The 25,389-nt window shown below is 38.1% G+C and overlaps 1 protein-coding gene across 13 annotated transcripts in view; it reads right to left on the bottom strand.

Annotated features, from left to right (window-relative positions):
* Window positions 1-25,389, bottom strand: part of enox2 (ecto-NOX disulfide-thiol exchanger 2) — a 275,039-nt gene that overhangs the window by 43,841 nt on the left and 205,809 nt on the right. For 9 of the 13 annotated variants that reach the window (XM_079630834.1, XM_079630826.1, XM_079630831.1 and 6 more), the window contains 2 exons: window positions 12,961-13,116; window positions 10,033-10,131 (listed from right to left, as the gene is read on the bottom strand). In XM_079630834.1, the coding sequence (XP_079486960.1) occupies window positions 10,033-10,131; window positions 12,961-13,116 (255 nt within the window). The remainder of the gene's footprint in view (window positions 1-10,032; window positions 10,132-12,960; window positions 13,117-25,389) is intronic. The other 4 variants (XM_079630832.1, XM_079630827.1, XM_079630830.1 and 1 more) reach the window with 1 other exon arrangement.

Genomic DNA, 25,389 nt, shown 5'->3' with positions numbered 1-25,389 from the left:
GCAGCAGAATCCCATGATCCGAAACACTCTGAGGGGGACATGAATCTACCCTTTACAAAGACGAAATAATTATTTACGGTAGCCATATTCACTAGACAATATACATAAACATTCATTTTTTTTAATAAATCTAGTTAGTTTTAATAGTGAAATGTTTCTGCTTTAAAAGCATAATGTTAATTGCGTCTGCCAATGTTTGTGAGTCTGATTTATTCCATAAAGAGTCTCATTTGCATAGAAAGGATTTGTCCAGAAACAATGAATTTGAATATGCACGGTACAGCACTATACCGCATACAGTGGTTTCTACAGTACCTGGTTATGCTGGACTGTGAGTGGTATATGGATTCATTTACCAATTCTGCAGGCAAAATATACCCACTGAAACACTGTACCTGCAAAATTTCACCTAAGTTTTACTAATGTGACAGCACCTTAAGATGTAGGTTTTGTGATGAAACACCTCAAGCAACTGAGCAAATGTTGTGAATTTTCCCCTCGTGTCCTAAATAGATTTTCACAAGTTTGCACGTACTGTAGATGTACATCATATGCATGTATATAAATATGCATATTTGGGGTGCTTTCTGAGGGAAGGGCTCGGAGCTCGGAATATGGCCTGAACCCAGAGTATTCCCCCATCCTTGACCGGGATAGGAGCCAGCCAAGAGTGAGGCGTTGGGGTGTTGGTGGGATATTGCAAAACTGTCACGGGACAGAGGTGAGGGGCGGCTGTACTGTCTACTGTATATACAGGTCTCTTATCGTGCTGATTGGTTGGATTACCTGATCATGCTCCTACCGAACTTTGTTCAATAAACTTCATGTTTTTCTCATTATAACTATAGAACGAGAGACTTAAAGCTGCTAGTTTAAGAGCAATCACTGAGGATCTCCTAAGGGGCAAGTTTTGTTTTCTTTTGCCGTCACTTCTTACACAGAGCTCGATTTAATATGGGTTGCTGGCCCAGGAGATCAAATGTTTCCTTTTTGTCAAATGCACATGAAACATTTTGGTTTGGCATAAGCAGTCTCTTGAAAGTTGAAACTTTCAGCAAGTAATAAAAACAAAGAGTAGATGTTTGCTTTAGAAGGAACAGAGGAGCTACACAAGAAAGAGCTTGATCCCTCTGAACTTTTCTAAATCAAATACACCCACTTTTTGTTTTCATATTCACACTGTGGGGAGAAAGCAAAGTATATAATTTGAGTTTCACCATGCAGCCGGTGGCTGATTTGTTTCCATTGTCACCCAAGACGGCGATATGAAATTACACAGAACGCTGCATCAGATCTGAGATGTCTGAGATGGCTTTCTCCAGTAACTATAACGTCTCAAAGTGGAAACCGCACAGCGATGAAATCAAAGCCTATTATTTCACAAACCAATGCTCTTCCCACTGCTCCCTGGCTAAATATCCCGTGCCATCAAAGGCGCTTCTTTGAAGAGTGAGCTAAGATGACACAGGAGGGTCTGGGACATAAATTCAGGAGGGCACCGTGTACCTCCAGCACTGCGAGCGTTCAACCGAGAGACAGTCGTCAACAAGCTTAACGCTAATCAGCTAAAACGAAGACAGCCGCAGGTGTATCTCTGTCTCGCACAAACACGCGCTCAAATAGACATAGGCGGTGGAGATGACAACTGTACCGCAGACAGAAGTTGATAGGAACGTGGGTGCAGAACGTATATGGAACGAGTGAGGTGGAAGAACTGAGGAAAATGGCCAGTGATGCCACCCTAACTGAAGACAGACATGTGTGCATGATCATCAAAAAACCCCGCAGTCGCACAGATAAAAAGAAGTGCATTGATCCTAACAAGCATGTTGCTCTGTGAAACCCCTGACGTGTTTTACTCACAGACCTCCAGAAGATTCGACTGCACAGGAAGCCTGCCTTGGATCTGTGTGTGTGAGTTGGTGAAGGAAGAAATCCTGAGCCTTTTGTTAGCTCGAGTGGGGTGTCAGGAGTGAGACTGCAGATAAGATGAGTTGACTTCTCAAAAGCCAGTCTTTACTCAGCTTGACAGCCGTCTACCTGCTGCGCATTGTCCCTCTTGAAAGAGGAAAGCAGGACAGTGTCTCTGTGGGAAGCCTGTGGCGAATACAAGCACCTTAAACAGGTTTTTCTCCACAGGAGAGCAATATATGATCATTATGTTTTTTTTCCCCCACTTATTTCTTTATATACTTTTTTTCCATAATGTTTTGCAACTGTAATTCTGGGGTGGTTGTATTGTGGATCACGTCTACAGGACGTCAGTGCCAGAACAACTTTCACATATAAGCAGTTCTTGGCATCACATCGCGGTTCAAACTATCATATTGAACCTAAACCGGTTTTTAGAAATCATAAAGCACATTTTAATAATCAAAATGAGCCCAGATAGCATTTTGGACACCATAGAATGTCATAGAATCAAGTGAGCAGCATACTTTAGAGGAACATAAGCAAGTTTAAAAATTTGTATTTTTTTTTTGTGTTTATGATGTTTAAACAATTTTGTTTAGGTTTAATTAGAGCGTTTGAACAGGCCTATAATGCTCAGAAATATGGACTAAGTTAGATTCAAACAAACCTATGTCCAACTGTTTATGTCCACAAATGCTGTCTAGGTTTGATTCAAGCATTTGCACGTCCAGTGAAACCCAGAAATGCACTTAAGGTAAGATTTGAACATGTCTATGATGTCCAATTATGTTGTCTAGGTTTGAGTTGAACATATAAATGTGTCTATGCAGTACGGAAATGCCTAAAAAGCCCAGATGTCTACCAGATTTGAAAGCGCCAATGACAGTATGATGCCCAAAAATGCTCTCTCAGTCCAGTGTTGTTATTGTTAAGCAAAACTATTAAAAATAGCTCCCGTTAATTGAAATAAAGCTAAAATAAAATAAATAAATATAAAAAATTAGATGGAAAAACTGCCTTGGCAAATAACTGAAATAAAATAAATTTACAATTTACAAAAAGTACTGAAATGACTAGAAATAAAGATATATATATATATTTTTTTGTTTGTTTTTTTGTTATACATATTTTTTTGTTTAAAATATATATATATATATATTGTTACAGTATTTTACATATAAATTTTGTTATACTCTGATGTCATTTTTTTATTCGTTTTATTTATTTAAATAAATAAAACGAATAAAAAAATGACATCAGCGTATAACAAAATTTCTAAAATGTAATATATATATATTATATATATAAAAGCAAAAATAAATACTATTTATTTATTTCTAAATAAATACTATAATAGTATATAAATAATGCTAAAATTACACTGATTCGAATGAATGAAAGGTACTATCAACTACAGCAAGCCCTAAGCTTGGAGACATACTTTAGCCAATACTTATTTTAAGCAACAGTGTCACTGAGGTTAAAGGCCTCTGCAGGCACAGGCGGGTTTGGTGGAGGGAGGTGTGGGTGATATGTGGCATGAGTGGGTTGAAGTGAGGAAACAGGCCAGTCTGGCAGTGCCCTTGGCAAACTAAGGCTTCCAGAAGCAGAAACACAGTGACACGGCCCTCTCGGCTCTTGGAAGAAGAGAGCTTTGCCTGATATAAAGGTCAGTCTCAGGCACAGAGCCAGGACAGACTGAAGGTTTAGAAGCCAGTGAAAGGCAGCATATGCAGCCTGACCTGATGGTGGAAGGTGCATCTACAACTGGGCACTGAATCACTGCTATCCTTTCATGCGGTCTGTGGGTTTCCAGGCTCTGCGGAGAAAACAGATGATATTTGCCATGCTTGGTCTCTCTCTTTTTCTCAGAACTCAGTGTCCTTCAGGAAGCTAGGCCTTTCAAACGACAGTGAGTGAAAGGCGATCGATGGCCATTTATTAAGCACAGTCGACTAGAATGGGGTGGCGGAGGGGATGCAGAGATGGAGTTCAGTCAAGCTGGGGCTGTGTAGAGCTGCAGAATAAGACTGATGGGTTAGGAAGGAGTGAAGCTGTTCTGGAGCTGCGGGACAGTGATCCAGAGCAGAGGAATTTCAGTCTTTCCGCTCGAGTCCTAGGTTAGGACTGTGGAGAAGATCTTATACCTTTACCAGCCACCATCAATAGCAGAAATATTTAGTTTGTTTGCCTGCTCAAATAATACTGCAAATACGATATACTATGTTAAATGTTACTATGGAGGTTTGGTCCAAAGTAACTAGTGATAGACTAATATATCAGTCAGACAGTTTAAATGGACGATATTTAGCCATATAGCATAATTTGCTATCATTAAATTGTAATATTGGGAACTTGAACTATAGATATCAGGATTGGCCAAAAGACTAAAAAGTGGTTACATGACAGGTATATAGTTAAAGTCCCTCAAATGTATTCAGACACTTAAGCCATCCTTAAAAAGTGTATGAATGTCACTGCATTAGGAAAACAGAACAAAAAATGTAAAAATATTTGTGTTTTATATTGTGAAATATTATTAAAAATGTTCTATTTCCGTATATTTCTAAATATCGTTTATTCCTGTGATGCAAAGCAGAATTTTCAGCATCATTACTCCAGTCTTCAGTGTCACATGATCCTTCAGAAATCATGATAATATGATGATTTACAGCTCAAGAAATATTTCTTCAGTGTCTGAAGGGAGAAATGGAAAATGGTGATGGAAAACAATCAGTTGGACTAAAGAGTAATCCATTTTATTCATACCTTCATCGTACAAAAAGTCTATTCAGTTTAACTTGATCATTTTGGCTATATAAAATATGAGGATGTATCTTTACAGTATGTAAACACGTTCCATCCTGCATTCATAGTCATTGACATGGCAAATAAGAATGTTAACCCATGGTTTAGGAATACAGTGCAAACGTCAGTTTATGGATAACCAGGATTAATTGTGGTAAATCATGCGCAGTATGTCATGTGAAGCTAACCCCAGATTCTGTTTGCCCAGGGGTTAGAAGGACCCAGGCTTAACTAGTTAAAAAAATACACCAAAGAAATGCATCATATTGAAAACTGTTGTGCTGCTTGTGGATACCATGATAATATTCCCCCCAAAAGAACAGCATTCATTTGAAATAGTTAATCTACTGTAAATGTAAACGTATCACTTTTGATCAATTTAATGCATTCTTGCTGAAAGAATTTATTTATTTGTAAAAAATCCCTCAGACTTTTTAACAGTAGTGTAAATAACAATAAAACACCTGTATGAACTTGAGAACATCCACTAAAAATCACCAAAGCACGAGGTATGTAAAAGACACGTAAAGTAAAAAAAGTCTCCAGCATCATTTGTTTGATATTTTGTAAGCTAATGCAATTTAGACATTTTTAAGAGTGACTCAAGTATCCAAATACTGTTTAGGGCCACTGCATATTACACATAACATGATGTGTGACCATGACTGGAAACACAATGCAAAAATCTGCATAATTGCGAGCGGAACTGCCTGATTTTTATATCCTTATTAGAAACTCAAGGCAAGATTTAGGCTTAGCTCTCCACTGATCTGCTGAGACACCACGAGTTGAATAAAACAAGGAGGTTTCGAATATCCCCATCGGTCAAATCTAATAAATAACAAGGGGTGAAGCTGACAGCAATAAGCCTGTGTGTTTTTAATACAGCAGCAATCAAAGCAAACGCCGCTGCCCTTCACTGATAAATGACATATGGTATAAATGCTGATATCTCCTGTCATATTTCGCCTTGAAGGGGATGAGAGCAGACAGACAAAGAAAAGGGTGAATCTTTTGCCAAAGATGGCGAAGGAAGGGTGTAGATGCATTGAAAACTGGTTAGGCTTAGAGAGAGAACCAGGAAAAGAGACGTACAAGGACAAAAGGGAAGGATCCCTGCAACAAACAAGAGAGCAGGTGATGATGTAGAGAGGCTTGAGTTTGTAAAATGTCATGTTAAATGGCATGAACCATCGCGGGTCCTTGGGAAAAGGACTTGGGTGATTTTTTTTTCTGGCAACTGAGGTGAGAATAACCATGAATGATTGCTCCGCATTACTGTATGCCGTAGTCATGAGAGCACAGCTGTCACCGGCTATTAAATCCACTTCTGCACGGTCTGGTGCGGGGGAAAGGGAGACTCGTTACAATGCACGATATGTGCATGATAACCTGTTCAGTCTGAACGAGATGAGAGGAGACCGTCATGTTTACGGATATGCCCAAATCTCATCAGACAGCGTTCGCTGCGTTCACCACGATGGCCGTCTCTTTCAAGTTTCTCTTTTCTGCTCGTCATTAAAAACTACAATCCCAGAATCTGACGACCCCCACCCCAGCCTCAGAAACAAGTGGGCCTTTGTTCTGCCTCCCCCCTTCCTGTCGTTCTCCTCCACGATCTTGGAATAATTACCCATGCGCCGCTTGATCCCGGAGCCCAGAAGGTATGGCTGCAGTGAGTGACCAGGTTTTATTCATTTCTAATGTGCAACATAAAGACAGGCAGGGAATATGATCCATGCTTTTCATGTTGTTATGTTGCGACTCCAAGATCGATATACAGCTAGCTGCCCTGTGTTGTCAATTGAAGCATCGATCTGGGTGAATGACGACAAGGCCGCAATGCTAAAGAAAAACTGATTCCTTTACAGGCGATCAAACAATCCTTTAAAATATTTTTCCAGCTAGAGAAGCCTTTGTAAAGTGAAAACTAAACTGAACCTTCACATCAATAAACCCGTATAAGAGTTCAGTTGAAAAATAGCCACAAGGCTTTCCAAGTTAGCAGAATTAGTACAAGTAAACAACACGATAAAACTTTTTTTAAACTCACAATATGACACACTGATAACAACTATTAACATCATGAGGTGAAGGTCACCCTTCAAACAGTAATGGTACTGGAAACAGTTTATTTAAATAAATGAATAGTTTTACTCAGAAAGGACACATTAAATTGATCAAAAGTGACAGAAAATATATTAATAATAAAAAATAAAAAATTACATTTCAAATAAATGCTGTTCTTTTGAACTTTCTATTCACCAGAGAATCCTGAAAAATATCCACAAAAAATATTAAGCAACACAACTGATAATAATAATAAATGTTACTTGAGCAGCAGATCATCATATTAGAAGGATCTGAAGGATCATGTGACACTGAAGACTGGAGTAATGATGCTGAAAATTCAGCTTTGCATCACATTTTACAATATATTAAAAAAGCAGTTATTTTGAATTGTAATATTTCATTCACAATATTACTGCTTTTACTGCATTTTAATCAAATAAATGCTGTCTTGGTGATCATAAGATACTTTTATCAAAAACATTACGAAATTTTACCATTCCCAAACTTTTGAATGGTAGGGTATGTAGATTTTTATTTTTTTCCAAGTAAGCATTTTCCAGATCAAATCTGACATATTATTAATATTTGTATTTTTCACATTGCAAATGGGGCATTGTACTGTATGTGAAAAAATCTGCTTATATATTTTAGGGGGTTCTGCAAGGAAATCATAACATTTTGGGGTCCAAAGCCCCTGTCATCAGAGCAGAACAGTATTCTAACATGCATAAAACCCACAACACATTAGTATAAATATTATCACAATGCCTTAGAATGTGAAACGGCATAATTAAGAAACCTATCATTGTGTCTTGAGCATATAGGCTAGTTATGCCTAAAAATGCTCACTTGATTTTTTGTAATAGAGCCTATTTGTCATTCAGACTTAAATATATTTTCACTGGTAATTTGTGTTTTCACTGAAAAGAAAAACATCACTTGTGGTCAGGTGACCACAGTAGTTCTGCTGGGTTAAAAATGCTCCTCTCGCACTTCCTGCTTGGGCATCAATCAACGTCTCGCATCATTTGTTTGAGTATTAGAGCGCGTGGAGCAGGTGTGTCAGTCCGTCACTCTTTCAGTCAGGTGGGTTTGGACACTTTGCAGGTGAGGCTAACCACAGCATTACGAGAGCACCAAGCCTGTGATTACAGATGTGCATGTGGAGCGTGATCAGCTGTTTGAAGGACACCGACTCTCTCAGGTAATCATTGTATCCTCTGACCCTCCTCTTGCTGGGTGGCATATTTTACATGCCAGAATACCTCAGTCTCCTTAGAGGTCAACTGTCCAATTACAGTCAGAGTTTCACCCCAGTCCCCCTGGACAGCCCCCTCCTGTTTCATTCTTCTGCCTGACCTCTCTCTCTATGACAGGAGACGAATTCAGATGAGCTTATTCAGCTGGTGGGATGAGGGGGATTTCAGGGTAAATATGAAAGAATAGATGACAGCTCCTCTCTCAAATAAAAACATAGCCCTTCTATCAAGCGTCAGACTGATGCTTTGAGTGGCAGCTGGCTTTTAAAATCGTATCTGCATCTCATCAAGGTGACATGCCCTGCTAGGCTACGGAGATCGAGATCTTTATAGAATTATAATATTAAGTCATACACAGGCTGCTTAGTTGCTCATGGCTATATCAGTCTTTTCATCTAGTCAGCATTTCATATCTCATTGCTCAAGTCAATAATATCATTTAAAATGCATGAGGGTTATAAATACTGCTTCTCATTGCATACATGTTAAATGGAGGGAGATATAAGCTGTGTTCCTAAAACCTAGTGAGCTGCCTCGCTGCCTACGGCCTACATAGGCAATTGCTTTCTAAAGGCTGGAATACACTACGACTTTTAAAATCTGAACAGCTTTAATCATACACGTGCCGACTTTGTAAATGTTTACAGTTAGAAAACTGGGCATTAAACCCGAAACCAGACGTTCACAAACTTTTCCATTCCAATAAAAAACACGCTCGCTCCGGTCTGTGATCCGTTCTGCAGGTGTTAATCTCATAGCGGTGTTCAGAGCGAAAAACGAGTTCATGTTTGTTTTGTGTGTACATATAAAATGCTTTTTACAGACATATTTTCCTTCTGTGTTGATAGTTAGCCAATGCACGAGGGGGAACGCACTCTTACGACCATGTCTCTGAAAGACAACAGTGCTGAGTTGAACAAATGACAGAGATGAAATGCACAGACCTGAAACAGACCTTTCGTGACATTTGAGTTCTCCGGTGTAATGCCAATGAGTTTCTTCACGTTAATAATGCGCACGAGCAGCTTAATAATGAAACAAGCCGCTCTGAAACGCAGAAAATTATGTTTTTGAAATTTCCATGTGCGCGCTTCATTATAAAACACGCAGCTAGCACATATATTTATATTATTAAATCGCAGCATTTGTGATTGGAAAATCGCACTAAGCAGTATCTTGATTTTGATGTTGGTATATCGTGCAGCCCTGGACTAAACTGTTTTTGTGCGTGTGTGTCATTCACTGAAACACAAATTTAGCTGCAGTCAAGTGACTTTGCACGACCCACCTTTCCCCACTCTGACCAGGGCTTGACATTAACACCCGCAAACCCGCCGGATTGGGTGGATTCAGCAGCGGCAGCAGCAGTTGAATTATATACTTAAACATTTTTCAATTGTAGTCTTTAAAAAAAAAGCATCTTATCTGAAATAATAAACTAAGTGCAATGTAATTTTGTCAAAACAGTTTTTTTTATACATATGGATACTGAAATATCTGAAACGCTTCCAATACACATTTACTGCAGAATAGATACCATGATACCTCGCTCTCTAATCTCTCCGACAGCGAGTTGACACACAAACCCCTCGGGTTTATACATATATTATATATATATATAATCCTATATATCCAGTATAATGGATCCGTGTGTCAGGCCTTAAAGTAACAGCAGCCTATTATAGCGGCTGCCAAATTATGAGATACTATTAAAAATATTTACATGGCAGTTTTTACTCCATGGCATCGATGTCAACATTGTGGCCAGTGAAAATGCAAATCATAGCCACAGTGGCTGGTGAGCAAAAAAAGTTAATGTCAAGCCCTGGTCGCGACCCCTGCACTACAGGACTGAGGATCATACACTACCAGACTTCTAAATCGTTCCGAACACAACAAACTCTCACAGAAGCACGTGACTTATTGATAGGAGAAGAAGCATGACAGATGAAACAAACATGGATGTGCAGGAGATTACCTTGTTGTAGCGACTGTTGTGTGCTGAGTCTCAAAAGAAAAAACGAATCAAGCGGATTTGGATGCGGTCTTGGGTCGGTAGATTCGGTCAGTATGGACTCTACAGATTACAAAGGAAGTTAGAGGTGAGTGGCACTGTCAGTTGTTTTATCCGTGCTGATGAGTTAAATATCGAGGCTAATTTGTTACACGTGTTCTGTTAAAGAACTTTTGTATTGTTGTTGTATTTGAATTATATTTTATTGCAACACTGGTAGATTGGACAGTATGGCCCCATTTACACTGCATGGTTCAAGTGACTCAATTCCGATTTTTTCCTCTCATGTGGCACAGATCGGATATGACCGGCTAACGTGTAAGCAGGAAAAAAGCACATGGATTCCGATATTCTCAGATCGGTTTCAGGCCTCACTCATATGTGGAAATAAATCAGATATGAATCGGATACTTGCATTTGCGTCTGCCATGTAAGCAGACAAATCGGATATTGCCCAGTAAATGCGACTCGTACGTCATTAAAAAGGAGACATCAGCTCAGATGGACACCAACTGTGATTGACCTATCAATGGCGCGATGGAGGACGAAGGCTCAACACAGTGGAGTTTTTCTCCACCTTACGAGACCAATGTTTTGCTGACCTTTGAAAATAATGCGGAAAATAAAACACTGTATTATTAGAGATGTACGGATGAGCTCCAACGTCACCCGAATCCGCAGCCAAAAACAAATCATCCACCCGCCACTCACCCGCACCAATAATTTTCTTTGATTTAAGTATCCGCACCCGGTGGTCAAATTACTATTATTCTTATGTGTTGTAACCTTTACAGTCAGTCTATGGTTGTAACGCGTGAGGATAAATTGACTATCATCACCTTCAACGGCGGACTCGGCGACGGTTGATGCGCGCATCTCTGGTATAATACAGTGATGAATGCGCGCTGCTTTTAAATGAACATTTCTTTAAAACAAAATTTATTTGACAGAATTTCATTTTCTTAATGGCATGAACAGGCTTTACTCCCTTGAAACTTAAACTGGAATGGAACATGCTCATATTTTAGAGAATGTAGTTAATATTTTCGTTAATAATGATTTATCATATCCACTCGCGACCCACCCGAGATGAATCAGAATCTTATTTTTATTACTTGACATATCGCGCTGTTTTACTTAATTTTCTGGGTCAGAACGTCTACATTGGGTTGTTTCGGCAGTGTATAGTGTAAATGCAAATATCGGATACGGGTCACTCTTAAAAGATTATGTATGCGGGTCATCAAAAAAATCGGATATAGTCAGCAAATCGGAATTGGGCATCAAGACCTGCAGTGTAAATGCAGCCTAGATGAACAGCTTTGGTTCCAGTGTTGGCACATCATTTACGATATGTGTTCTAAAATTGGCTCAAATATTAAAAATATTAAATGTTTTGATATCTTTCGACTGGATGGAAACACAATCTGAAGCTCAAAAAAATCTGAATATGTGCCCATCAAACACTATGCGATTTTCTGTGAAATCGGTAAACTCCAACTGCCCAAAATCTACAGACTGCCGCAGACTTTCGGCAACTATTGTCGACTCGTAAAACTACAAATCGGGGCATAAATCGGAGAAAATGGTGTGTAGTGTATTCCAGCATTAAGGCAGCATCCTAACCATCATGAAATCTCCAAAGTGATAGATTTGAAACCCTTGTACCACTTTAGTGTACTTTTAAAAATAGCACTTATTACATAAATATACTGTGCATACTGAATGTAATGTTTTCAGACACTTAATTGGATGTCGATTATAATTAAATGAAAATGTATTACAGTTTTACTATATTTATATTAAATGCAATAACCTGAACTTTTGTGTGTGTTTTTTTATCTTTATATGTATAATTACTTCCAATATCTTTGAAATATGGTTATTACAGTATACTGCCAAATGTACTGAAACACATTTATGGTAAACAAAAATATACTTAAAAGAGTTAGTTCTGTCATCAATTATTAACTCTAATGTCGTTCCAAACCCTTAAGGCATTTTTTCAATTTGCTCATCTTCAAAACACAACTGAAGATAATTTTAATGAAATCCGTTCATAAAGGTCATAAAGAGATCGTGAGAGAAATCCGTATGAATCAAGCGGTTTAATCCAAGTTTTCTGAAGTGACACGATTGCTTTCTATGATTAACAGATTTAACTTAGACTTTTATTCACATAGGCTTTTTTATAAACATTAATTAGCGAACATACATAAAGCGCACACAATGAACGTTTTGGAGTAATAGAGTTTTGAGTGAATAGACGATGGAGGGGCAGAAATATCTCAAGATTTCATTCAAATAATATCTTCATTTGTTACTTTTTAGAAGATGAACGAAAGTCTTATGGATTTGGAACGACATGAGGGTAACCACATTTTTTATTTTGGGTGAACTAACCCTGTAGTAGAATTTCATTTCTACTAACACTTGTATGCACTTTTTTGAAATATATTTGTAATTACACATTCACACATTCATGATGAAGTTGCAATTTAGTACTTTTTAAAATATACTAACTTTTAATGTAACTTTTAACGCAATAATTACATGTGTTTTAGTATATTAGTCAACACATTAAATAAGTGCACTTCTTGAAATACTCAAATAAGAATTAAAATACACCAACTCAAAATATACATTCCTTAATCAATACAGTACCTTTTAGTATTGTATCAAGTTCTTTATAATTCTATGAACTTATTTATAATCATCAGCATAACTGAGCTTGTTGCAATAAATTCTGAGATTTCCTTCTAGGTGAAGGACACATGCGGACCTGCCTTTGTATTCGGCCCAAACAAGGTATTTTAGGGGGCCTTAAAATGCTGCCTCATAGTCAGCTCACTAGGTTTTGGAACAACAGAGTGAGAAAAAGAGACGGCTCACTGGGGTTGGGCGGAAAAAGTGTGCAGCTCTTGCAGTGGATGATTTCCTTCACAATGGGCATGTCTTGCGAAACCGGCGGGGGCACGATCCCAAGGCCGGGCATCATGGGGTTCATTGGAGCAATGCCAGTCATCATGCCAAGACTGGGGTCAAAATCTGTAAAACAGAAGAGAGGACATCTCAAAGGACCATTCTGTTGAGGCACAAATAAAGCTATGAGAGCTCAAAAATTCTCCCTTCAAAGATAAATAAACAATTAAGTCCAATACATATTTAAAAGGCTTTTTCGAATGAATAGGTTTTTACTGACTCATTCCCCCAGCTGTTTGCCTTGGCTTGTTATTATGCACAAGCTGTCCATCTGTGGGCAAAAAAAAGTGAACACTGGCTTTCATTTACAGGTATTGGTTTAGACTACAGCTGCATGACAGCGTGGAGCTCTTTGAAATGGAAATGATGAAGCCCTCACTCTCTGCGGTCTCTCAAGCACCTGTGGAGAGTATATATGTCTATCTAACCTTACAAAGAGCACTCCACTCACATACTTCAAATATTTCCCTTATTTGCAGCCATGCAAGATAAACAAGCTCTGCTTCTGGCATGGGGTAAAAAATAGCTTAAAAGTTCTGCGAGGAAAGATCTATGAAATGTAAATCGCACTGTAAATAAATGCATCATACTGTAAGTAAATAATGGAATAACTTTTTAGGGTTCACATTGAAAGTCTGTATACAAAATAAAAGTTATGAAACATAATAAAAGGACAGCGAAAACTGATTCAATTTGTCCAGAAGTCACTGATCTCATCTATAAAATGCTTTTATATGACACTTCAGGTCAACTATTACATCAGACAGCATGTAATGTGTTACAAGTAACATGATGTATGTAATCAGATTACCCTTTTAAAGTAACTAGTAAAGTAAAGAAATGCATTACTTTTAAATTTACAACAACATTTCTTTCGAGTTACTATTTCAAATAATTTATTCACATTTTTCAAAAACATTTATTCCCTGACAACTCTTGTCGCAATGTTGAGAAATATTGGGAGTGCAGAGGTGTTTTTGTACGCTGTGTGAGCAGCATGATGGTTATTGTAGTTCTAGACTACAATAATGTGAGCAGGCATTTAATCAGTAATCCTCAAAATGAATAAAAACAGTGAAAATGTAAACTCTGAATATTACGCAAATAATTAAATGTGTTGGATAATACAAATATACTTATATATTTCATCTCACTTTATTAACCAATGTCTTCGCTGATCCAATTCAACCATACAAATAAGCAAAAATGACTTTAGTTAAACACCACATTGTTGTTTTTATTGCCTGCGCCCTCTATACTGTGAAGTCATGAATTTTCATTTCCTTCTGCCTGAGGCTTATTCACTACACTTTTGGTGTGAAAGGTTTTGAAATTTTTGAACTTGGAAACAAAAACAAACAAACAAGTGAGCCCAGCCCAGATGAGAAAAAGTAATGCAAAATTAACGGTAATGCATTCACACATTCAGTTACTTTTTTTAGTGAGTGACACAATATTGTAATGCACTTTTCTCCAAAACTGTCAGACAGCTTAATTTAGTGTTAAGAAAATCAATTTTAAGACACTAACAGACAATAATTGAGATAGGAAAGTCAAATATAAAACCATGAACTCTCATATTGTAGCCTGACGTCTTTCACGCTGGTCTGTAAGAACTGATAGACATGAATCTCACAGGGAGGGTCAGGATGGAGCGTGAGGATAAACTCAGACTGGCAGATGTGTCTGAGAGGTGAGAGCCCTGCAGCAGGCGACAGGTCCGGGCCACGGCCTCTCTCAGAGAACCATTAACAGAAGTGGGACAGGACGTGCAGCATGAGAAGCTGCCTTAATGATGGTGTTAGTATTGATATTTTTGTCTCATAGTCACTAATGGAGGCAGGAGATAAGATGACCCACATTGGCATACCACCAGGACTGGAAGTCTAAATCGGTGCCACATAATTGCATGGTAATTTTTTCAGCTGCCACCAAAGTAAAACTACAGTTTTACATGCCAAAGCAAATTAAATAATATTATATATGATCATGTTTTTGCGTTAGTAAAATGAAGTGTTACATTCACAGAACTGTCATATATTCATTAAATAGTGAAAGTGGAAGTCAAGTTCATTTTTATTCCACCTGCTGTTCTCAGATTTTATGAAAAATGGGCCTTGTTTGCTTTCAGCTATATTACAAGAGATGACTTAAATCATAAAGAGAGCCTGATGAAAGGAAAACAATATCTGTGAATCAGCAGGAAACAAACATTCTCATTAGAAACACATTCCATGGTGCAGTCAGAATATTTTAACTAGCTCTATATAAATGAGGTGATAATTATGTAGAGTTAGTTTGACTTCTTATAGCAATTAGAAGTAGGAAATTCTGTGCTGAATTCAAAAGGCTCAAGATGCTTGAATGATCCATAATTTGCATTTTATGTAAACATAATTAACAATCAAATGCATTTATTGTTAATATACAATCAACAAAGTTCATGCATGTGGATGAACAGGGAAAACCCTGATAATCACATGCCATTAGAATCTGAAGGGCAAAAAAAAGGGATTTTTCAAAGGATATGGTTTTGAAAGGGAAATATTAAATCGCAGCCAAGGGAACAGAGAATACTACGAACAACTTTGAAAGTTGAACCTTTCGATCCCAAATAAAAAACAGCCAGGGGTAAATCCGTGTGAAGTTGCACGTCTAGTGTGACCAAGCAATGGAGATACAATGAAGATAGAGAAGAGGTACAGCACAAAGGTTTGGACACACTTGCATCATTTTCGGCCTATGTTTCCTTTATTCCTGCTGTGTAGAAGAGAACATACTACTCCAAGAAATAAGCAAAAGTTCTTTAAAAAGACAATTTACAAATAACTTGTCTTAAAATGACAATAACAACTCGACATGGTACAGCTCTAACATAACTCTTTTGCAAAGCTGCAAAGAATCACAGGAATAAATTACATTTTAAAATAAATTAAAATAGAAAAAAGTTATTTTTAAACTGTAAAAATATTTCACAATATCAGGGTTTATTTTAGATCAAATAAATGCAGGTGAGAAACTTAAACATAAGAAACTTCTTTTAAAAAACTTTTGAATGGTAGTGTTTATTTTTGAACTGTCACTGGAGAAAATATGTTTTATGTAATCTATAATCAAGGTCTAATGGCCATTACAGCAAGCCAAACCTTGAGCCCTTGATTTAAAAAACAAAACCAAAAAGTCCAGCATGTGAAGTAGTGAGAAAGAAACAGCCATACTCTATAATAGGGTTAGGTGAAAGGAAACGGTCTCATCATGTTAGCAATGGTGATAAATGAACAGAAACGTGTATAAAAACCTCTCTCATCTGAACTCAAACCAAGAGAGATATGACGTCAACATGTGGAAAATCTACACCGCTACTTTTATCTCTGCAATATCTAAAATTAGAATCAGGTGCAGCAAACCAGATTAGAGCACTATTAGAGAGAAACTTGAGTTGGGGCTGCATCACGCTAAGATCAAAAAAGCTCTGACAAATCACTGTTGATGCTTACCAGTCTAGGCAGACATTTCAAAGCCTTTTGTAGTCAATCACCCCCACTGTCTGAAATACCATCTACAAATACAGAACATTTCAAACCGCTGGCAATCTATCTAGGCCAGGACGTCCTCTAGTAAGTCTTGCAAGACTTGCCTCAGTCAGTGTCAAAATACAGACGCCCCTCAATCCAAAAGAGACTGCACAACTCTGCCCTACATGAAAAGTCAGGAAGGAAGAAGAAGCCCCTGCTCTCGAAAAAGAATATAGATCCTCAGTAGAAGATCATGTCAAGGTGAATATCAGGACTGTTGGACCAATGTGCTCTCCATGGAAGAGACACAAAGAAGGCTGCTTGGCTGCACTGCCAGATGACACATGCAGTTGAAATCAAATGCCTTTGACCAAAGTATCCCTGAAGAGTGCTAGAGGAAGCTATACAGTTTGGGGTTGGATTTCTGAAACCGAGCATTTCTTCATAAAGCCACCCACAAATTCATTCCGCAGTTTCAGAGATTCCTGGTACCACCTTCACCAGAGGTGTAGTCCTAAGAAAAAGTGGTTTACTCTTACCCAAGGGTCTTTCTATACGTACAAATATATCTGCTAATTTAGGAAGGGAATCTTATTTCCTGCAAGAGGATTATTAAATATGGAGGTCCTTGGCATCAAACCATTAAAAACTATTCTGATCGATGGACTCTGACTCTTTCTCCTGCAAGCACACAGAAACCGTGACTTTCTCAATAAAACAGAGGGGAATCCAACACGGACTTCTGAAGCAGCGATACAAGTGGCTATACCGAGGGTATAGAGGGTAATGCCACTTTCCCGCCGGGACACGCCGCCTCAGCTGGACTTGAGTTTGGCTCAGAGGAACAAACCGCGTGGGTTTCTTCGACAAATCAATGCTGATCAAAACTTAATGACGCAATCACGTTCACCACGGACCGTCTGAATGTTAAACGGAGACAAAGCATACAGATTGGATTAGCGGTTGAAAAGTTATTAAACGTTTAAGAAGGATTATTTTTGTATCCGCGGGCTGCTGTCTCTGTCTTTTAAGGGTTAATGTGCCTCACGGCAGCAGGTGCAGGTCTGCACATGCTCTGGCACCGAGGTAATAGGCACCGGACTGATGAATTATGGAACCCGCTCTCGGCTGGCACACAGCACATTAAGCAGGCTGAGAAATTACAGACCTGTTCTCCAGGAAAAGCAGCCTGTTAAAAAATTAGAGCTAGAAAAGATATTTATTCATGGCACCTACAAGACAGATGATCCACACAAACAAACGGTCTCTCCTGATAAATAAAACGATACGTTTGTTTAGAAACTGATCTAGTATAATCAAAGGTAGATTGATCAAATACACACTGTTTCCCCACCGCGGGATCCTCTATACATCAGGATCAGGTTTAGATTAAGGAAAGGCAGGGGAATATCCTAGGGCAGTAATGCTTAACAGAGATTATTTACATTTGTTCTCAGCGCAAAGCCCAGGACGGATTTTCTCAAGCCCGAGGAATAAGAGATGTGGGGAAAACACCCATGTTTTCTTGTCTCAGCTCTGTTAACAACTACTCCAGAAGAAAACTAACAACTGGCATGGAGTAGTTTCTTAAATGAGAAGATATAGGCTACAGTGTCTTTTAAATATAAGCTTGACTAAAAGTTGGGGAAATCAAGGGAACGGGCAATTCCTTGCTCTTTAAAACAAGGCTGCATTTACGTGGCACACAGGCACGTCTTAATGCATCTGATCTTTTGACCATATCCACTGTTTTTGTCCCGCCTGTTAGGGCTTATTCACACCTTTACTTAATGTGTTTTCTCTGATCGGATAGCCATCCAATCGTGAAAAGATTGGGGTGTAAATACCCTCTGAAATGCTTTTGAGACTGATTTAAATCTGTCGCTCAAACCCAGTGGCGTAACTTTGTTTTAAAAAGTGGGTGGGACAGGTGGGGTGGGGGTTGCTAATACAATGCTACAACGAGCCACAAGAGACACTGTATCTAAGCCACTGATCGCAGCGGCAACGAGCACTTTGATCACTTGATTTAAAAAACAACTAATTTCAGCACTAGATCGTCTCTTATTTAACAAACGAATGAAATGAATGCTCGGCTAGTTAACTGGAGAATTTTTATTTATTTGTATTGGTACATTCAATACAAGATGTTTTAAAAAGTGGTGGGGACATTATCGACCCTGGCAAAAAGTGATGGGGACATGTCCCACCCGCAAATTACGCCTATGCTCAAACCACTTAAGTAGGTGGTCTGAGATGCATTCCAGGTAAAACTGGACAATAGTAAATGCATGTAGTTGAGGAAACAACAAAGTTTACTATGGAAGCTGGTTTCTACCATGGAATAAAAAAAATAAAAAAAAGGTAATTGCGACTTTTTTTCTCACAATTCTGAATTCTGAGAGTCACAATTGCGAGTTATAACGTAAGAATTGCATGTTATGAAGTCAGAATTGCATGATATAAAGTCAGAATTGCGTGGCACACAGGCACGTCTGCTTCAAAAATCAAATGGAAAATGGATACCGGTATACATGTTTAGACGTAGGTCAGCTGTGCAGATATCGGATATGTATCTGATTTAAAACCACATTTGAAAGTGGCTCAGATCAGATGCGGAAAAATCAAATCGGATTTGTGCGTTTACACGAGAGCAACAAAATCCGATCTGTGTCAGAGTAAATGCAGCTTAAGAGAGTTTGGTGTTCTGTATCAACATACTCTAATTCATAACACAAGCTCCCTCTTTTGTCCACACAGATCTTTTATTAAAACCAGGCAGCAAAATGTTTCATTTAGAAATCATTGTGGTATTAATGTCACAAACAGAGCACATTAACAGATGAGCCACTCTTCCTGCTTTCACATATCTAGAAACAATGTTCTGATTGGCTGTAACACATGTAGGCATGTGACGTCATCGAATGAATGCTGAAGCTTTTATCACAGTATTGAATTACATTACAAAAACAGGTCAAAAAGAAAAGCAAAAAGTAAATATGTTTCAAATTGATTTAGGTGCACAAGAGCACAACTATGAAGAATTAAAATGAAGAATCAGAAAAATGTTGACCAATCTCTAGATATCTTTTCTCAGCTGGCATGTTTAGCCCAGATTAAAATATTAAAAATGTGAAAACAAACGTCTGAAAAAGTATCTGTTTTTGTTGAAACCCATAGTGAATACACAAATCTGAATAGTTATTTGCAAACATGCAAATATGCTACTGTTTGACTTCCTTCTGTATGTTGCTGATTTCGATATGTTTTTTTGTGTGTGTGTTCTACAAAAGAAGTGACATGAAATGACTAGTGTAGTTGTGTTTAGTGCAGTGATTCTGCTGAATATCTAACGGCGATCATCTTCTCAATTATATGCAAGAGAAATAGAAAAAACAGCAAAAAAATTAAAATCATGGCAAAATGCAAGAACAGCTTTTCAATTATTTATTGTAGGATTACTTTGAAACGCTTTAAATATTGATGCTGCACTGAAATGCGAGTTGGATATACCACTAATAATATGCAATACTTCTAAAAACCTAGCTTGGCTTTGGGCAGCTGCATTAAAAGGCAGCCATCAATCAAAAGAGCAAGACAGTCAAAAAAATCATGCTGGCATTTAACAGCGAAGAGCTGCTGGCGACCGGTGCCTGCTGAGGAGGAGGGGTCCGCCACGCTCTCCACCTTCCTCTGCAAACGTCCCTCTCAGCAGCAACGCTAAAGAATGACACACTTACACCCCATGAGGCATGTTGGCTATTCTCAAATGAGGCATGCAAACCATCTCCCAGTGGAATAAGTCAGCATGTCTTTGTGGGAAATCTGCAGCTGAAGATCTGCCGTTTCACACCGCGACTCACCCCTGACACTGGCAGGGATTCTTGGGGCAGGATTTTACTTTTCCCCACTCTACCTAGCGCATAGAGCCAGAACAGTGCATTTAAATACTTATTTTAGCCTCAATAACAATCATTTTCCTAATTTCAGGGACAGCTGTTTCCAAAAAAACACCAGATGTGAATAAAGCAGCTCCACACATTTAAAAACAATACAAGTCTACTCTAGTATACCGGTGGGTCAAACAAAGCCCTGTGTCAAAAACTGTTTAACTGAATGCATAATACAAGTTATAAGCTCATATTTTACATTCAAACTCTGGAAAGTGTTGTCTAAAGTATTAGAGGGCCTTGATGAGAAGGAGTGAGAATGGCAAACAAAAGCTAAATATGGATACAGGGTTGTATTGACTGTAAATGTTCTGCTATACCAAGTATTTTTGAGACTAAATCACTACATCAGAGACTGACTCACTGTTATCTGCTTAATCTAAATACTCAGTAAATCATTTTTAGATGCTTTCTATTCAGACAGTGAAAAATAGTCCTCTCATTTCAGCAGCAGAGGACATTGATTCCCCCGTGACTACTGCAGGCTAGTGGATATTGACTGGCAACTTTGAAACAGGAGCTGTAGGTTGCATATCAAACAAGCCATAAAATGGCAGGTCAAGATCAGTGAGCAACGTATAAGCATGGGTTCCCATTAAAAATCATACAGCTGGAGAATAATGCAAGCGAGCAGTTATCAAAATGGGCTCTGCAAAACAATATAAAAATGTAAAAAGAAATATGCAATGCAGCAAACCTAAAATATAAATCTACAAAGCTATGTACAATGCAGGCACCCAGATTCAGGTAAAAAGGCTGTTCTGGAGAATTAGAATGAATACAGTTTTGGTCACTTAATTTTCAAATTAATAAAACTAATTTATTTTGCAAATGGCCAAATGGGTGCAACAAATTAAATGTTTTATAGGCATCATACTGTATTACATAACTTTCATACTGTATAAGATAACCTACATAAAAAGTTATTAACAGATCTTTCAGCGTCTAGTGAAAAGGCAGACATATGGATGGACAGAAAGACTATCTATCTATCTATCTATCTATCTATCTATCTATCTATCTATCTATCTATCTATCTATCTATCTATCTATCTATCTATCTATCTATCTATCTATCTATCTGTCTATCTATCTATCTGTCTATCTATCTATCTATCTATCTATCTATCTATCTATCTGTCTATTTATCTGTCTATCTATTTATCTATATGTCTATCTATCTATAGACAGAAAGAGACAGAGATAGATAGATGGATAGGATAGATAGACAGAGATAGATAGATAGAGATAGATAGATAGACAGATATAGATAGATAGACAGATATAGACAGAGATAGATAGATAGACAGACAGAGATGTATTTATATATAATTATATAGAGATAGATAGAGGATATATATATATATATATATATATAGAGGATAGATAGATAGATAGATAGACAGAGATAGATAGATAGACAGATATATATATATATATATATATAATTATATAGAGAGAGAGATAGATAGATAGATAGATAGATAGATAGATAGATAGATAGATAGATAGATAGATAGATAGATAGATAGATAGATAGATAGATGTGACTGTTATGTGAGGAAAATGTAAATGTGTCTTTAAATCATGGTCATAAAAGAGCCAGAGCTCAGCTGGAGACTGTTCCAATTAGCTGTCTTTCCTGATGATATTGATCATAATACGAGCTCCCTATGAATCCTGTGGAGATGCACAAGTATTATGTATCACAGAGCAGACCCACATTCCCTGCCTAAGGAGAGTGGAAATATAGAGCGGCATAAAAATATGCTGTGGTTAAGGCCTGTGGACCCCCCCAAAGAGCAATAACACATATCTCTTTGATGCATTCATAGGAGAAGTCTTATTTATACAGATGAATGAAGAGTCAAGAGCAACTACACTTGACTCAGCCCAGAGGCCCCCATGAGCTGAGATCTTCAACAGCAGAAGCTGAGAAAAATACTAAATAATAAACTTAGAATAACAGTAGACACGGAGGAAGATGTTTGCAAAGGCACAGGAGACTCTTGTACACAAACTCTAGGAAAGTGAGCTAAGCAAATGAGTGCGTACTACATTCCTGTGAATGGAAAGTCAACAGAAGTGGGAAAGTTGACATGTTCTTAAGTCTGATATAACACAATCAGTCAACATGGGTAGGATTTACGAAACACCTTCTTACTACTTACGAGACAGCCATTTCAGAATACTAACATCTCCAATGCCGCAATCCTAAACCGTGTAGCTCAAAATGGTGCTGTGTTGACATGGTCCACGGCATGAGAGTATTGAAGCAATACTATTCCAACGCTTGAGAACAGCTGGTCAGAGATTCTGAATAATTAATCACTGTAAAGTGCAAGCCAGACTGTAGCCAAGTGAAAACACACAGTGCAGTGTACTCATCCTGAATACACTGTAGTTACAAAGGCTGAGTGATAAATTGAATATTCACTAGGGGTATGCAACGTAAAAAAAAGAAGAAAAAATAAAAATGTTGTTGATAACAATAATTAGATGCTATTTTGCTAAGTGTGTTTTTGAGCTGGTGCCTTAGCTGTTAAGGCCTGTCATCGACAACTAACTCCTGAAGTTTTTTTTAATATATATTCTGTGTGGTGGTTAGTTCACAGCAGTGACACGTATTACCTTGGAGGCAATATTTGCCCCATTTAATTGATTTCATGGGGCATTTCTACCCAAGGGCTCTTTTATTTACTTACTAGATGTATGCCTACATCTACAGTAGTAAGTAAATACTAGTAGATACTCTTTTATGTCTAATTCTTAGATTTGACCAACAAATTAAATGGTTGGTCAAAAAGAAAATAAGGTTTCATTAGTTAACTACATTAGTTAACTGGAACCAATAAAGTATTAAAATCAAAAGTTGTATTTGTTAACATTAGAAGTAACATGAACAAACAATTAACAGCTTTATTTTTATTAAAACATTAACAAAGATGAGCAAATTCAGTAGCAAATATATTGCTCATTAGTTCATGTTAGTTAATACATTAACTAATGTTAACAAATGAAAACTTATTGTAAAGTGTTACCAAATAAAGTAATATATTAAGAGATAGGGATGTTATCAGTCGCATGAAACAAAAGCCTTTTGTGCTCTACAAAAGTAGCACAGAAACGACATCTGAAGCGGCATTTAGATACATTTACAACTGAATAAATACTACTACAAAATAAACGTTTTAAAAATAAATTTTTGAATATGATTTTTTTTATTTATTAAAAAAGAATTGCATTTTTGCAAGGTAGGCGGTGTCAAGTCCCAGTCATTGAATTATTCATTTTTTTGTATTTTCTTTTCCGAAACCACTTATTCATTCAGAAAGGAAGCAAGTGACTGCATTTATAAATGGATTATTGAATCATTCACTCAAATTATTAGTTCAAAAATTAGTTCTGTGTTGTTGCGGAGGCACACAACGGTTCTGCTTTGGCTTGGTTTACCATTTTACATGGCATTCTAACTAACTGGTTAATTAGCAACAATTGCTGTTTGGTTTTTTAAATCAGAACGAATGGATACATATCAAATGTATTTCCTTAGCTCTCACACAGTCCTTGTAGTTGCTCAATAAGTGTGTGCTCTGGATTTTTAAAAGAGACACACTTTATCTCTCTGTTGATGATGCCATCAGCTGTGCGTAATGGAGGCGGGATTGATTAAACGGTTGGCTGAATGGACTACTCAGTGTCACATTCATAAACATATGACTCCACACAACTTGCTGAGGCAGCAAAGTCCAGGAATGGAGTGGAGTTTGAGTTTTGGAGACTGTTAGGATGTTGGAGGCAACAGCTGCTCCCACTGTGTGATTAATGAGGTAAGACTCCAGGCAGACAGTATTGCCTCTTCCCTCTACCTCCAATCAAAATACAGCCTGAGCCAATGCCTACTGAACATAGCGGCTCATAATAACATCATGCAGACCCAGCTTCCCCCTGCAGCACGCTGGAAAGGAGCGGTCAGCAAAAAGCTGCAGATCAGCGGCTGCATACAGTATATTATTACTAAGCAGCCCAAGGAATCAATGATTAGCAAGAAAAGAAAATGGGATGAGCAAAGTAGAGACATATCTATACGCATATGTTAGCCCGCTGTGACGCCCTGATTCGAGGCCTTCATCTGTATTCTTCGAGTCTCTGCCAGGGAGGAAGCTAGGGGAGGCAAAAAGACTCCCAGAATTCCCCACGGCGGGACTGATTAGAATAAAAGACCCACAGTACTGGGGGAACGAGCTCCTGGGAGCCAGGACACATTAACAGCACTAAGAGCCGTTTCATTCCAGCTCATTGCACGGCTCACAGATCAAGGCTCCATAGTCTTTCTGACATAAAATCGCCATCAGCATTTCTCTCCCCCGAATGCCAGTCTATAAACCGCTAGGCAAACTCCATAATTTGCTCTTGGCCGGTGATCTCGCAAACGGGAGCCTGAGACGTTTCGCGTGGCGGCGACGTAAACAGTGCAAATGAAATTTGATAGGAAAAAAGTGTAGGTGGCTAGAGCATCCCCACGGCCCACTTCATTTGAAACATGCGCCAATAGCGGGGTAAACCCGCGCATATATATCTGCGACTGCGCCGCTGCGAATGTGACTTTAAATAAGATGAAGGAGGTGATTTACGAAACTCCACAGAGAATCGATTCTAAAACCCGAGGAGAAAGACGCATTCCCGTATATACTGCAACCGGTGTGTTTACTGATAAATGCACCCCATCATTTTGAATGATATTGGAGAAAGAACAAAAATTAGATGTTTGCTGCCTGTCGGCGGATGACCCTCCAGTGTTTTCATTTCACCGTAATGAAAATCCATCCGTCTTGCAGTTGCATTTCATTCTAATCTCCCTGGAATTAAATAGA

Source organism: Phoxinus phoxinus (assembly GCF_949152265.1).
Source record: "Phoxinus phoxinus genome assembly, chromosome: 12".
In the NCBI taxonomy this organism is placed as follows: domain Eukaryota; kingdom Metazoa; phylum Chordata; class Actinopteri; order Cypriniformes; family Leuciscidae; genus Phoxinus; species Phoxinus phoxinus.
Note: the sequence above shows the minus strand (reverse complement) of the source record. Positions and strands in the feature narration are given on the sequence as shown.